General features: G+C 46.4%; 2 protein-coding genes across 5 annotated transcripts; one reads left to right on the forward strand and one right to left on the reverse strand.

Moving 5' to 3' along the window:
* Window positions 1–30: 30 nt before the first annotated feature.
* cpa5 (carboxypeptidase A5) lies at window positions 31–5,077 on the reverse strand. Of its 2 annotated transcripts, XM_040162413.2 has the most exons (13): window positions 4,898–5,024; window positions 4,703–4,814; window positions 3,183–3,388; window positions 2,752–2,833; window positions 2,519–2,653; window positions 2,283–2,387; window positions 1,736–1,837; window positions 1,453–1,554; window positions 1,271–1,381; window positions 1,058–1,148; window positions 664–863; window positions 431–515; window positions 31–322 (listed from the first exon to the last, which is right to left on the reverse strand). In XM_040162413.2, the coding sequence occupies exons 3-13, from the start codon at window positions 3,245–3,247 to the stop codon at window positions 135–137; spliced, it is 1,266 nt and encodes a 421-aa protein (XP_040018347.1). In that variant the 5' UTR covers window positions 3,248–3,388; window positions 4,703–4,814; window positions 4,898–5,024; the 3' UTR covers window positions 31–134. The 2 variants fall into 2 exon arrangements, with proteins under 2 accessions (XP_040018347.1, XP_040018346.1); XM_040162412.2 differs by lacking the exon at window positions 4,703–4,814 and having other exon boundaries at window positions 4,898–5,077.
* A 757-nt stretch (window positions 5,078–5,834) lies between these two features.
* tes (testis derived transcript (3 LIM domains)) lies at window positions 5,835–13,470 on the forward strand. 3 transcript variants are annotated; one of them, XM_078082400.1, is made up of 8 exons: window positions 5,835–6,603; window positions 7,933–8,018; window positions 8,160–8,676; window positions 8,979–9,327; window positions 9,382–9,605; window positions 10,969–11,184; window positions 11,700–11,858; window positions 12,215–13,470. In XM_078082400.1, exons 1-8 carry the CDS (start codon window positions 6,577–6,579, stop codon window positions 12,404–12,406), a joined length of 1,770 nt encoding a protein of 589 aa, XP_077938526.1. In that variant the 5' UTR covers window positions 5,835–6,576; the 3' UTR covers window positions 12,407–13,470. The 3 variants fall into 3 exon arrangements, with proteins under 3 accessions (XP_077938526.1, XP_077938527.1, XP_040018342.2); XM_078082401.1 differs by having other exon boundaries at window positions 8,979–9,300; XM_040162408.2 differs by having other exon boundaries at window positions 8,979–9,605.
* The last annotated feature ends 2,613 nt before the right edge of the window (window positions 13,471–16,083 follow it).

A 16,083-nucleotide genomic window follows, 5' to 3' on the forward strand; every position in this document is an offset into this window, starting at 1 on the left:
CGTGTGAAAAACTGCACCCAAGATAAAAAGTTTTCAGGTGGGCTTTTTTATTCATCCGTTAAAGAGTCGTGACGATGATGTTACTATGTCTTCTCCACGGGCCCTTCCAATGCGCACACACACACACACACAGATTAGTATGGGTTCTTGAAGGTGTGGTCCATGATGGCCATCAGAGCCAGCCAAGTCTCCTGGGCGGTGGGGATGATCTGATTGGCCGGCAGGATGAAGCCGTAGCGGCCGGTGTCCCTCAGCTCGAAGGTGTAGGAGTACTTGATGCCCTGGTTGTAGGTCCAGTCAATGGTGCCCCCGCTGGCTTGATCTGTAAAGGGAAACGGGGGCTGTTTAGGCTATTTCTTTCTAGAGATGGGGACTTTTTTACATTTATTTTGGACTATTGCAGGAAATGAGTGAAATCCTTCCGACTTACAGATGGTGTTGATGATGCTGCCGTATCTGTAGCGAGTACCGTACAGAGATGCCAGGTCGGTGATGGCCTTGTTAGCCAGATTGTGCTGCGGGAAGCAAATCACACATGAACCTCTATTATCACACAGTGCTGCTGCATGTTCTTACATTTCTGACATAACGGCAAAACCACAACTACAATAAATGTTCTGGGTGAAAAAGTCTTCGAAGACAAAGAGTGGGATTTTATTTTACCAGCTCGGCCTGGTCCTTGACCGGAGTCGTGGTGTATCCGTAGGGGTACAGGAGCATCTGAGAGTAGGAGTGGATGGAGACGAAGGCCTTGAAGTTACCGTGGGACTTCACAAAGTCCACGATGGACTTGACCTCGGGCTCGGAGTGAGCCTTTTCTCCCCGGTAGGTCTCTGAGCAGGGGTTCCCGCTGGCTCCAGCGCCTACAGTCAGAGAGAATTACCCTCCGAACACTTCCTGAGACACTCGCAAAGCCAATGGTGTGAGAAATGCGTTTGTCATATTTGAAACCTTGATTGATAATTGCTTTCCACGTTAGGTTTGGAGGTTCAGAAATACGTTTTGACGACGACATTCGGTGACTTGGTGCATTTTATTAGCAAAACGAAGGCTTTACCTCCAAAACCAGCATCCCAGTTCCTGTTGGGGTCAACTCCCACACAGCTGGAGCCGGGGTTGGGCTTCCTCGTCTTGCGCCACATGCGGTTCTGGAATCACCAATCATCAGTGAATGAGAGGCCTTTTAAAAAGTACCATCAATCAATATTGTCGATCTTATATCGCATGTGGCAGGAAATCAGTCAGTAAAAACCGGCGATGAAATACTCACTGAGTTGTGAGTGAAGTAGAAGCCATCGGGGTTGGTCACAATCTCCACAAAGATGTCCATCTTGTCGAGGATGGCGGTGAGGGCGCTATCGCGTCCGTAGTCGCTCGCGATCTACTCACAGAAAGGTGCCGGTCAGCGGTGTGAAACTAAATCTCCAACCAAAAGGAGGATTGTCAAAGCACCTTTTTGGCGAACCACGTGCCGCTGGCCTGCGTGACCCACTCCCTGGAATGGATCCCAGTGTCGATCCAGATGGCGGGGCGGTTCGTTCCACCGGTGCTGAACTACAGGAAGGTAGTAGTGTTAGTATTCAACACCTCATGAACAAATGGCTCCATATTGTCAAGAAAGCTCTCGAATAATCCACAAGCCTTTAAAGAGAACCATGGTGTGTTCTATTTGTGCTCATTCCTTTATAATTTGATTACTTACCTTTGCTTAATGACTTGAGTGTGTTTTATTTACCTTGAGCACATTCAGAGGACGGCCCTGGTAGCTCTGACCGATCACGATCTTGCTGACCAGGTTGGGATTCTCCGCCACTAGCATGTCCTGGAAGCTGTAGATCTGAACCAACGACAGAACAGAAGGGTCAGGGTTGGAACGTCTGGAACGGGATGCAACATAAGAATCTAGTTGGAGAGCTCCACTCAAGCTTTTGCTATGAGCATGGAGAGTTTACTGACAACGAAGAAACACTAAAAGGCTGCAATGAGACCAAAATGACCACAAATGGAGACAAAACTATTGTAAAGAGTCTCGACATAAACCAAGAGATGCAAAACAACTGCAAAAAGATCACAAAGAGACTCACAACGACCATGGAAAGATAAAATTACAACAAGTGAACACAAACAATTACAAATGGATAGAAAATGACCACAAAGAGTGACGTTTTGGTGAATTGTTTTAGTTGCAGGAATATTTCCCCATCTGGATTAAAAATAGGTCTCAGTTTCATAAAGTCATTTTTTCTATGCACAAATCCTTTTCCCTCCCAGCGAGCACTGACCTCGCTGATGGTGTGGTACCTGGAGAAGTCAAAGCTTTCTGTGTTTCTGGGCTCAGCGACGCGAGCAGCGGACTCCATCTCCAGCTTCTCCTCATCGAGCATCACCTGCGGGATAACAACATTTGATTTATTTAAGCCATCCAAACATTTATTCATAGCTTTGGGCCCCGAATCTCCATCAAAATCCTGAACCCCCGAAACCCAAGAATACGTAGTTCTGTTTGTAGCTTTTGTACCTGAAGGTCTTGGATCATGACGAGGTACTCGAGCTCCAGACTCTCCAGGTGCCTTTTGACGGACTGCAGGCTGTGGAAGGGAACCCTCACATCCACGGGAGTCGCCACATCAGTCACCCCCCTCCAGAAGTCCAGCTGAACACATTCAGGCCCAAGAAACAAAAGTCAAAAACAAAAATCTCCTTTTCATTGTAGAACATATTTGGAGTTAATGTTAGTGGGTAATAAGTGACCTGGAGGTGGACCATCTCCTCCATGTCCTTGATGAGGGCCAGCTGAGCTTCATCCTTCGCAGTGATGCGAAGCACCTGGTGACTGAAAAAAAGGGAACATTTAACTCAACTCAAGCGCCCGGGCCAAGAGAGGAGTTAGCACACACGGGGTGAAGTAAGACCGACGCTCCTCCGATGATCTAAAGATGTAATCTTTGCAACTTCCTCAGAAAAAAAAAAGTATTGGTGATGATCGTCATCATCCACCCTTGAGGACGGGGGCTACCATGTGAGGGGCCACCTGCCCATCAGGACCATCCAACATAGTTAGTTGTCTTGACCAAGGACCCATCAACATGGACCAGTAGGGCCGAGGTCAAATAGACGCTCATGTGATTCACTACTCTGTCACATTTCCTTCACACGCGCACATCTGTATCAGGACCACTCACCCCTCGAACGTCTCCTTGGCGACAACGGCCACGAACAGCACAGCGAGTGCGATCAGTCCCCTCATCCTTACGGGTGTGAACCTGGTGTGGCCCGAGCGCAGCCTTTTATGGCCTCAACGAAACCGGGTCACGTGCAACAAACCCACAGCCTTGCTCAACGGCGACGGTTGGTGTGTTTCAACGGCTGGTCCCTTTCCCACGGCGGCCTGGAGATAAGCAGAATGTACTGTGCTCAGTGTACCCATGGGCCCGGTTCATCTCTCTGTGGAACCCGCTGAGTTCATGATTCGGTCCTGATGAACCGTTTTCTCCTTCTGCTTTGTAAAATGTTAGGAAATTCACTAGAAAACCCTAAAAAAGTCTTTGGCTTATGAATTTTGATAAAAAACATAAAACCTCATTTAATTATAAGCCAGAAGATTTCATGAAAAAAAATTACCTTTACTTTACTTATACAAGTTTGCAGCTTATAAATCACAACCAAGTTATGAGGAAACAAAGAAGGTTCAGATCTATTTCATTTATATTAACTCTGTATTACCCGAGGGAATCTTATACTTCAATCTTATACTTTATACTTATACACTGATCAATTGAAATACAAATAAATACAAAAAGTTGTTTTGTTTGTTTGAAGAAAGAATGAATGAATACCTTTTTTCATTTTTTTACATTTCAAAGTAAAAAGACTTCCAGATGAAAATATAGCTATGCTCTTCCATATTCCACATTTTGAAGGTATCTGCTGGTACCATACAAAACTAATTGAGGAATGGAAATACAAAGTCTTGGGATGTGATAAATTCAACCCAATGGGACCATTTATTGGTTCATTTGTATCAGCGTATTCAAAGTATGTCGACGTTTCCAATGTGTGTATTTGATATACAGTTTTCCACCGAGGGAGCTCGGGCTTCACGAGACAAAAAGGACAATATTTGATTTGAACAGTTTTATAGATTTTCCCTCCAGAATAAATATGGTTGTTATTTGTGCTGTCAGACTTTCACAGCTTTACTCTCTTCCTGCAGATGTTGTGAGGATATCTACAAAAAATGGTCTGAATTCCGTGTACAGCTCAAGATGGAGTGTCACTGCTGAAGATGAAGCCGCCGGCCTCCACCGGCTGTTTAAGCTTCCTCTTTTTTTGGGGGGGGCGGGACCTCAATCAGCAAGCAGCTGGATTCAAACCAGCTGTTGGGATGCCTGGGCTGTAAACTCCAGCTGTTAGCAGGAAAGACAGACACGAGACAACAGGAGGTGTCCCCCGGACACAAATCCACATCTGCTGCATTTCCACGGTATTTTTTCAAAATCTGTTGCGTGGCCTAAAAATGTGCCCTCCACTTCCAAACGAGTTACATCGAAGCATTGAGCGACAAACATCAGATAACATTTTAGAGTTACATTACATCTCCTCACATGTCATTTAGCTGATGCTTTTATCCAAAGCGAAGGAATGCTTGTAGAATTTAATTCCCTCCTCATATCGACCTTATGATAAGATATTCAGCACACACCTGAGTTACGTAAAAGACCCCCGACACCACCTATCAATACGCTGGCACTTGCTTATACGTGCACGTCCCGGAATCTGCAGGTCTGTGTTATGCAACCCGGCTGATAAGGACACTGCAGAGGAAAAGTAAAGAGACAGAAGCGTGAGGCAGGTGTGGAAAACACCTGCGGGGGGGTTCTGATTCTCAGAGACTTACGGTACAGAAGACATGTGTCCCACCCAGGTGTCCTTGACTCCTGCCTGGCGGGTTCAGGCCTCGGCGAAGTAATCAACTGTGAAGGGTGGACAGCAAAGACGTGTCTGAGGTCTGTTTTCGTCACAATGAAGCAGCATTTTGAGAATATTTAACTTCCTTATTATTATGCAATCCTTTTTTGGTGAAACATGTAGACAAGAACTATTTGTTAGGTGGGAGGGTCAGGACAGATAAACTGGAACTGATCCACTGATTTTATGTGTCTAAAAAGTTCTCACTTCACTGTAATTTGTTGGCTAATCAGAATCAGAATCAGAATATGTAGTGCAAGTAGTGCAAGTGGTGCAAGCTGTTGATTTAAACATGGAGCATGGATTTATTCCCTCGGTGAACGTGTGTTTATTCATTTTGGATTATGAAGAAGAGATGACAACATCCGTGTAGAGATTTTAGACAGCTGAAACGTTTAATTAAAACCTACAAAAGTGTTGCTGGTGAGGAAAAGAACAGCATCAGGGTGTGACGGTGCTGCTTCCTGTAGAGAAGGCCAGCGGCAGTTCACAGGGGAAGTTACTAACCACATTGTTTCCAGTAACCGAGGCAACGGCAACGGAATTTCATTAAAAACCACAAAATATCTGCGGTTTGATGTTGCAATTTCAGTGTGTTTAGTGCCTGTCTTTAAAAACAAAGACACGTCTTTTTTCCCTACAATATGGCTTTCATAAAAAAAAAAAAAAAATCATGACAAGGATACAAAAAAAAGATATTGGTAGAATGCGTCAAAAAGGTCAACCAGCACCTCATCCTTTGTGTGACAAGAACACGCCCCTTCTGCTCTCTTATTGGTCATCCTGAGCTCTCTAGCCCTCCTTCTCTTCTCCTATTGGTCTGCATGAAGTTCAGTCATAGCGGAAGTTAAGATCCTTTAAGATCAATGAAGGATGAACGGGACCACAGCGAGGGAAGCATCAAGCTCCAGAGAGGACGTGAAGGCATTTTCGGAAATTAGATATTTGTACTTTCAAAGTAAAAGACAGAAAAAAATATTTTGTGTTAGTGACATTGTATTTATTCATTTGAACCTGATATCAATATTTTCTGCTAGTTATTTTTCTGTGGATAAAATAGGTTCAGTCACCGTGAAACCGTAAATTTAAAATGTAAACGTTTATATTTCCCAGCAAATTTGTTAGTTACGATGAACTTGAAAAGGTGACATTTCAACTTGATACATTACATGTAATTTAGCTGACGATTTTATCCAAAGCGACTTACATTTACTTTACATTTTGCCTAAGACTGGATGTTTTAAACGTAGTACATAGGTGCTCATCTCCCCCCAAATGAAAATTACATTTAACTCATTATTATATAAAATACTATTATGTATTCAAAATGATCTTTCTGTACATCTTATACAGATTTTTGTCCCGCATACATTTACATGTCATAAAAGCTTTGACCGGAACGGTGTTGTCTGATCTTTGTAGCTTGACGGAAGTGCTCAGCGGGACGTCGGAGGAGAAGAAACAGAGTGGGCCGAGCTGTTGTAACTTTGTGCTTCTTCGGTCCTTTTTCTGTCATTTGTTTTTTTCCCTTTTGACCGTTTTTCCCAGTCGCGGCTGTTCGCTTCGTCTTAAACCGAGTAAAGTTCGCGCTGACGGACCAAAAGAAAAATGGAGATAGAGAAGGAAGTAAAGAAGGTAAGCCTCCCACCCCCCCCCCTCCACCCCCTCCGACTGACCGGGGAACGCCTTGACAAGGTGTGCAGAAGCACCGGACAGGTGACGAGAGAAGTTGCGTTCGCCGCCGACTGACCTTCCGGCTTTTGTTTTTCGGCTTTTAGTGTTTTTCTGAGTCAATATCAATAACTCTTCATCGATTCATGCGATCGGTATGAGCATCACGTGACAGTTGGACAGGTCTACACAACTCCCCTTTTGGCGTTTTGTTTTTCCTACTTCCGCTTGCGTTTCCGTCTGATAAGAGCTCGACGCGGCACTCCGTTTGAATTTCGGTTAATCGAAGCGTCGGTGCGCGTGGCGACCGAACTCACGAGCTATTTCACGTGCTGGTGATTGTTAAGCAAACTATACGTGCTGTTGCGAAGTTCGGCGTGGTTATTGTGCCAGAAAGCCTTCTGCTTTTTACAATATCGATGTTTTAGAACGCCTACGCAATTATGTTCACAGTAAAGGTGCAGACAAATTGGACAATTTATTCCCCCCGGTGTGTTTGGGTGATGTCATGCTCTATTAAACTCATTATGACTACACCCCCCCCCCCCCTGCAAAAAAGGAGGTAGAGGTAATTGGTAGCCAGGCTGGGAAATTATTATCATCATCATCATCATCATCATCATCATCATCATCATCATCCAAGTTGTTCCTGGTGAACCAGAGCTCTAGTTTCTAATGGAAAGAAGTCCAACCTAAATAGCGCACTAAAATGCTACTTTTGTTAGCGAAGTCAATCCTCAGCAGGTGGTCTTTCCAGACGTAAACGCCACTCATCTGTAATTTGTGTCGGAGCTGGTTCACCCTGCAGCATGAGTCATGGTGCCAAGTCACAGACAGAAATGATCTCATAATAAAGTGTCTCCGTAGAACTCCGGAGGAACTGGGGTTATTTTGGTCAATTCAGTTAAACCTTTATTGACTTAAATTATAGTAAGTCTATTGTTTTTTTCCACTCTCTCAGGAGAGTAAACTGAATGTTGGTCTGTCTCCAGTATCTGTTTGGGTCAAAATACCTCTCTCTGACCGAAGGGGCTCCAGCAGGCTTTGCAGCAGCGTAACCATATAAGGTCATGAACCGCCGCTGACTGTGGACGTCAGCGTTGTTTGAAACTGAACGATGCAGATGTTTAAAAAGACAGAAGACAAAAATTGCTCGTTGCAATTTTGGGAGTTGATGCGAAAAGTCTCCCAAAAAGATTTCTCTGAATGGAGAAGTTACCGTTCACTCCAATCGGAGTGACTTTAGTTCGCTTTTAAGACTACGTCACCTCCCCTGTGTCCTCTTTATTGCAGATGACCCTTGGGCACGAGTTTGGAGCCGGAGCGGCCTGTTTGAAATGCAAGGACAAGTGCGAGGGCTTTGAGCTTCACTTCTGGAGGTTTGTACCGCTTCTCAGGTTGTCACAGAAATGGGTTCAACGTTGGCAAACCGCCCCCCTTTGACTTCCAGTGTCCAGACCGGAGACCTTCTGGGTAACTAAAGTAAATGAGCAGCGACGTAAATGTGTCTCTCTTTCCAGAAAGATCTGCCGAAACTGCAAATGTGGCCTCACGGAGCACAACGTGCAGATGAACTCGGAGGAGAACAAGAAGGTGGGCAAGCTGTTCGAGGACACCAAGTACACCGGCCTCATCGCCAAGCTGAAGACGGACGGCATCCCCAGCTACAACGGCACCATGGTGACCATCACTCTGCCCAGCTCCAGCACCGCCTACGCGGTGCCGGCGAGTGCCTCCTCCGCCGAGGGGCTTCCGGCGGGCGCCGCGGGGTCGGCTGCGCCCACTGCAGCGGCCGTGGGCTCGGCACCCGGCGGCACTCAGCCTTGGGCTCAGGCTCTCCCTGGGGGTCACCCTCAGGGTCACCCTCAGGCTCATCCTCAGGGTCATCAGGTGCCACCCGGCATCGCGCCTGTCAAGGCTAACAAAGTGCCGGTAGCTGTCGGTGCCACGTCGGCCAATTTGGTGCCAGTCACCAAAGACGTACCTATGAAGAGTGTCACCTATGAGTGGGCGCCACCGGTAGCCAATAAGTATCTGGTAAGAGTTCAAAGTAGTAGAATTAACTAGAATTAAAGCGTTTTAAAGTATCCTATAGATATATAGATCGAACTCAGCGGTCCTGAGACAGGATTTAAGATTTTTCAACGGGAACATTTTTGAAATAATAATGAATTTTAAGCTTTCCTCATTTTACCGATCCCCTGCTTTGAGTTACGACCAGAAGGTCCTGTTTCTTTAGTCTAGCTCTGTATCTGTAGGACCCTTGTTTTGTCTTGTCCGCGTCCTTCATGCGATTTTACTTTATTCCATCGCAAACGTTTTTTCTTTTTGACCTCCAGGCGGTGCGTTACATCGAGCTACTCCCCGTCGAGAAGCGCCCGGTGGCCGGTACGGAGGGAGCCGCTTACCGCCGGCAGCAGATGGCCCGCCAGCTGCCTGAGCACGACCAGGACCCATCCAAGTGCCACGAGCTAAGCCCTGCCGAGGTCAAGCAGATGCAGCAGTTTGTCCGCAAGTACAAGGACGAGGCCCTTGGAGTCGCAGACGTCATGCTGCCCGAGGAGATGGCACTGGCTCAGGCTGGAGGGCAGGGAGGAGCTGGCGTCGGGGCCGGAGGAGCAGGCTACGAACCGGGTGCCGGGGTCGCTGTAGCTAGAGCAGGCGCCGGTTCCGGCCCGGGGGCTGCAGGCGCCGGTTCCGGCCCGGGGGCCGCAGGCGCCGGTTCCGGCCCGGGGGCCGCAGGCGCCGGTTCCGGCCCGGGGGCTGCAGGCGCCGGTGTTGCTGCCTTTGGAGCTGGACCCTTCTCAGGAGGAGTCCCGGGTGCCACTGGAGGAGCCGTGGGTACCGCTGCCACTGGAGGAGGCACTGGCGCCGCTCCCACTGGAGGAGCCATGGGTACGACTGCCACTGCTGGAGCCATGGGCGTCCCTGGAGCTCAGCAAGCTGGACTACCACAACGGACCTTTGTAAGCAGTCTCTCTCCTGTACAACTACACATTATCGGCAGCCATATAAGAGTAGCTGGTTGAAGTTATTATTTCATTAACAACAGGGATATATTGGATACTGGATACAGACTATGGCATAAACATTAAACTGTAAGGCAAATTGATTGCTCATGGTAACTTCTACTCACGTGGCGCAGGTGTAGAGAGGGGGCGCTGGGAACCGCAAGGTTGGTGGTTCAAGTCTCTGCTGCCCCATGTCCCATGTCGAAGTGTCCCTGAGCAAGACACCTAACCCCTAATTGCTCCCCAGGCAAAAATGTAAAAATGCCATGGGTTAAAAATGTAATGTAAGTCGCTTTGGATAAAAGCGTCAGCTAAATGACCTGTAATGTAATTATAATTTTGGGAATTATGATTATGCTCCTTTCAAAAAAATAGTGAGTATAATGTTTTATGAATTCTTATGAAATGCTTTAAAATATTTTATGATTATGGCTCTAAGTCACATTGGGTGTTTACAAGAGCTGATAACCATACAGTGCTACATGCATGTTCTAACACATTAAAGCTGAACCCTTGAAATGAAGCCGTTTATATCTGTAGCGCCTCGTCACAGATTGTGTTTCTGACCTTTCACTTCAAATTGTTCTTAATCTTCTGACTTTAAAAAGTACGTTGAAGAGTAGGGCCTTCTCAGATGTTTGTGTTGTACAACTTGGTGACCGTTAAGTACTGTAGATCCTAGAGTTCCTGCAATGCCTTATTAAACTGGACACTAGGTGGAGCCATATGACCGGCTGTGACCCGGCCTTCGTTGATTCCATTCTAACTCGAAACGGGTCATGAGTCACATTGTCTTCACATTGTCTCATGTGCAGAGTTGTTCTCACATTCTCTCTCTTGGCTTTAGCCGCCGTCTTGATTGCCCACAACAACTTAACAACTTTGTATTTGCTTACTGCTGCATTTCTGTAACTCCACCATGTTGATTTAATAGCATCAGTTTTTATAAAGTGGAATTCGGCCCATGAGTGTGAATCCAAGGCAAAAGTTCAAATGTTTGCTTTTAGCATCCTGTTTGTCGGCCCTCTCTACCCTGTCCTGGAATGGAAGGATATTGTCCTTTGTGTCCACCGAGTGGAAGTACATAATCATTCTTATTATTCAAGGACATAAGGAGATTTGACTGTACTAACACAGTATTTTATGTAAATAGCCACACATTTTAACCTGCATCCTTTTTGGGGGGAGTACCACTTGGTGATTATCAGTATTTGACAGCACTTTAAACTATTTACACTTTTACAACTCATTTTGGACTTTTTGCAGTTTGACAAAATCCCTGATGAATTCAAGCTCCTCTTCTTCTCTTCTCCCAAAGTCGTGCCATCACTGCCAGCTGCCGATGCGTCTGGGCGAGCCGGCCGTCTACGCCGAGCGGGCCGGCTACGACAAGATGTGGCACCCGGCCTGCTTCGTGTGCTGCACCTGCCAGGAGCTGCTGGTGGACATGATCTACTTCTGGAAGAAGGGAAAGCTCTTCTGTGGACGCCATTACGGAGACAGCGAGAAGCCGCGCTGCGGGGGCTGCGACGAGGTGAGGGCGGAGTCGTTCCGACACCGGTGTTGTGGAAGAAATTGCCCTCTGATACGGAGCAGATTGCCGGATCGAGTACCGGCTAGCACGCTGCACAGGAGACGTGGTACATCGCGTCCCTCGTGTGCTAAGTAGTACCCGTCTGTGTTTTGACACCCTGTTCTGTCCCCCGATCAGTAGGAACTAACTAAGTGCTCGGCTAAATAACGGCTAACGTTAGCGCAGGTTGCAATGAGTTATGTTTGAATGAAATCGATTATGAGCTGCTCATTTAGGGGAGTGCTGCTAGCCTTCCTTTCGTGTGTCCAATGGCCCCTGAGAGAAAATCTGACTCCAGGACTGCGCGTCAAATCAAGCACTTTGTTTTGAATGTAGTGGTGTCCGATAGGTACTCTGTATCTTTATGAAGCAGCAACTGCAAAACAGAACATCTCATCTATAACTAATTAGCTAGTTGTTATCATCATCATCATCATCATCATCACAATCACTCTACAATTGGGGTCTCTCCACAGCTGATCTTCAGTAATGAGTACACTCAGGCCGAGGGCCAGAACTGGCACCTGAAGCACTTCTGCTGCTTCGAGTGTGACTGCATCCTCGCCGGAGAGACGTACGTGATGGAGAGCGACAAGCCCGTCTGCCAGCCGTGCTACATGAAGAGCTACGCCGTGGTGAGCTGCCGCTGTTCCCCTCTTATTTATCTGTGTGTGTGTGTGTGTGTGTGTGTGTGTGTGTGTGTGTGTGTGTGTGTGTGTGTGTGTGTGTGTGTTGGGTCGAGCGGTCCTAAATTCCACTAGTATCACCAAAGCTTTTGCAATGGAGAATTTAATAGTTTTCCAGTCAAACATTCTCTTTAGATCAAAGATTCATTTTCCAAAATCATTTGTTTGGCTTTGAAGGAAAACGTGTTTTCCTATCAACACTCCAATTTCTTATTGGGACTTATTGGGAACTTGTGACAAAATAAAAAGTGTAAATGTCGAAGCAGTTTCCCTTGACGCTGCCGTGTCCCTCCCGTCATTCCCAGAAATGCGCCGCCTGCCAGAACCCGGTGGAGCCTGAGGCCCAGAGGGTTTCCTACGGCGAGCACCACTGGCACGCCGAGCCGCAGTGCTTCAAGTGCTCCGGCTGCTCCAAGTGCCTGGTGGGGCAGCGCTTCATGGCGGCGCAGGGCTTCCTGTTCTGCTCCGTGGAGTGCAAGAAGAAGGTCGCGGCGTGAGAGGGACACAGGCCGACTTTACCCGCCGCCACTTGAGAAACCAACGGGAAGACCCCCTAAACACCCTGGGCGAGGGGAGGGATTGGTCCTGGGGGCGTGGACATCAAAGTGCCTGACGCGTCTAATACAGAAACGTTTAAACGTAGGGGGGGGCTCCTCTCTTTGTGTCCATGACTGAATCCGATCAAAGAATCGATCCATCTCCTCTGGAGTCCAAAAGTTGTACTTTCGTGCCTCATCTGCCTTTTGTCCTCTTCTTTCAACGCCACATTAACGGTTTGCTTCTTCACTGTTTTCTTACTGATGATGTTCATTTTATGTTTTGTTTTTTTGTTTTTTTTACTCTTCTAATGTGCCGCCTTTTTACTTCCTGAAACAAACTACTGAGTCTCTATGCAGCAATACCAGCAAAGCTCTGGGGTTCTGTATTCCACACCCAAGTGAAATAATATAATTATCCAAATCATTATATTGATAGTAGTGACAAACATTTAGTCATTTTCCTTCAGAGAGTATTTCATTGAGAGATTTTGAGTAAATTGCCTCGACGCTCATAATACTTTCAGAGTTGTTGCACAGGTGTGTGTAGGAGTGTGTTGAGGGAAAAACAACGTAATAAACATCTAGTGTACTCCGTCCGTTACCAGTTCATGAGATGTCCTGTACAAACTACCGCTCTACAAACGGCAGCCCTGTAATCAGGTGTTGGACAGGCAGGTGTATGACAGATATTTGGAATAGCGTGAGTGGGACTGTGGCTAAACAATGTACAGTTGGAGATGTGGATTATTGTGACTTGAGCTTTTCTCTAATCTTGTAAGTATCCGATGCAGTTATTATTCCGCTTCGTGGCCTTTGACTGCTCGTGTTTGGATCTCCATTAGCTCCACGAAGTGGGTCTAATATTGTATTAATTAGAAGTATTAACATTCTGTATTTAGAAAGGGAAAACCTTGAGTTAGAAAATGTTTCAACCTCTTGGATCAGCCAAATGTGTCCTGATGAATTTAAACTGTACGCTTGTAATAAAAGAATGGTGCCTTGTGGACCTGAAACACTGGAAACTGCTTCATGACCCTTTGTTCCAGCCAATAAACACTATGCACTTAAATGATTATTTTTGGTAAATTGATACATATGTAATGTAACTTTACCAGCTGTGGTCCTCCCACACTTCTCCCTACTCAAGGTCGCTTGCTTGCACCTGTTGCCGCGCCCCCTGCCCCCACCGGCCTAGTGGTCTCCTCTGCAGCCGTTGAAGGTGTGGCTCGTAGGGTGAAGGAAAAATATGACTCCTACTTCACTGCCATTTTTCACAACGGATATTTTGTCTCCGAGAGAACGCAGGGTTGAGACAGCCTAACGGCCAGCAAAAAAAGAAGTCTGATAAAGTCATAGTAGTAAATGACTCCTAATCGCTTTACGCTGTGGATCTCATAGTTTGCACCTTTTATCATCTGTCCCACTGTGGTGGGAACTGTTCAGCGGCCCGGCCTTGATGGAAAAACCACCTCCGAGGGGCTCGTGTTTTCGTCCACAGCGTGGAAACCGTGCACAATTCAAGGAAGCTCCATCCCTGAGCAGCCCCATTGTCTCACATGGCAGCGGGCCCGAAGCCGAGCTGCTGTTTCCCCTCCGCCGACCTGATGTGACCAAACCGCCGGCTGCAGGAACGCGTGTACCCCCCCAACATTCCCCTTTGCTTTCTCCAATTTAATTGGTGTCACCTGCAAGGGACTAAAATACTCTAAAATAGTATGAGCCCCTGCAGAGAAGGGCGAGGTCACCCGAGCGCCTGTGTGAATTTACATGTGATTTGTTTCAGGCTTGAATTTGCATTGTTCTGCAGTTTAACAAGTGAAATTTGCATCGGCAACCCAATTTTGTTGTTTGTTTTTTAATATTTTGTGCGTGATGGCCCTTTGTGTGTAGTTTTAAATACAGTTTGAACCGGTTGTGACTGTAAAAGCTGCAAGATGACATCATCTATCCTGCAAAGAGCAGCGACACCTCCCCGTTGATGGACGCAACCATCGGAGATAAGTGCAGATCATCTCCGCTCACATTCTTCATCTCCTGCCTCAGTGTGCAAAAAAACCCAAACCAGTCATTAAACGTAATGTAAAACTATGCGTCAGCTACTCGGAGGAACCAAAAGAACAGAGTTGGAGCTTCGGGATTGCATACCTGCACTAGAAAGACGAGAGAGACGTTCAGGCATGCAAAGGTATCATCACTTTGATATCAGACCAGGACAGAGAAGTTAAGGAAGAGGTGACTGATGGTTTCTGCCTCAGACTCCTCAGAAATTTGTTATTTTTGATCAAAATCTTGGATGAGACGAGGTATTCATACCCTCCGATGCATGTCTAGTAGCTCGCTCATCATCCAGGTTAAACCCAATCGGAATCTGAGCCATTCCTTCGGCTATGCAATGACCTTCATGTAGAAGGCCTGGCGTTGCAGGGAACAGGAGCGATCGTGTCCAGTGAGACCTTCAGCGCTGCGGTTTTTCTTGCCGACAGAGAATCCAGTTTTTAGGTGTTTTAGATGAGGACTCTTGGTAGCGAACATCTCAAAGACCATCTTGGAAAAGATATTAAACCAGCCACAATTCCAAACCAGACGTTCTACCTTTCTACCCCCCTTTCGACTCCACCCGTTATCAAACTGCTTTCATTTTGATCTCAAGCATTCACAGGATTTCAGGATTCTCTTCTTGTCCAAATATTTTGTCAAAAAAAGTCTAAATATTATGACCAATAGGATGTCTCTATGGGCCTTACCGGATCGTCAACGGCTCGAGCCAAACCATCGGTGTCTGTTTAGGGGGGGTCCGACAATTTAGATTATTCATTCACACAACATGGCGGTGGCTGTTCTTCTTTTTAGTTTTTGTTCGTCGCTCTCCATTCTTCATCCCTTCTGCGATCTGGTTTGATGACGTTCTGGTCGTTGCAAAAAGCATTTGCAGCTCCTCCAGTGTCACAGTTGTTTGTCTCTGAGTTCCATCAGTGGACCTTGACACGGAAGTAATGGCGGACTCTCATCTTGGCGTATTTACAGAGAGCTTCATGTTGACAATAACTGATCCTCACTGGGCTCAACAGTGTTTTATTGACTTCAACCTGCTCCATATTGACTTTGGATCTCCATGGTTACTATTTGCGTTGCATGATATTAAGACCAGCCCTACAGATGGCAACATTTGTTTCAGTTAAACGTGCTGGTGGTGCTACAAACAGTGTTTAGTCATCTGAAATGTGAATTCACACATCTTCTTATCTTTTCCTCGCTTTAATCAAACCGTGGCTTTACTACTTCAGAGTCCCCTAGACATGAACTTAAGTCCCACGTGACCTTAGCATGTTGTAAACAAGGGTGTATGTGATCCTGGAGTGAGGGAGTTGCCGTGGAAACAATTTAGATGAAGGGAATGTTGACACAGCTGACTGGACATGTACGACTGCATTAGACACACATTATCATCAGTCATTTAGTACTCACTGCTTTCTAAACAGAAAGATGTACCCTCAGCAACCCTAACTTAAAATCAACAATCTATGTACAGTGTGATGCTGTAAAAAGGTTAAATGGGGTAATAATAATTTCTCTACTGTGTCCGTCCTCACAGCTATCGCCGTGGCTACGGCCAAACATCCCTGTTTAGGTTTCCC

The sequence above is a fragment of the Gasterosteus aculeatus genome, chromosome X (assembly GCF_964276395.1).
Source record: "Gasterosteus aculeatus chromosome X, fGasAcu3.hap1.1, whole genome shotgun sequence".
Classification (NCBI taxonomy): Eukaryota; Metazoa; Chordata; class Actinopteri; order Perciformes; family Gasterosteidae; genus Gasterosteus; species Gasterosteus aculeatus.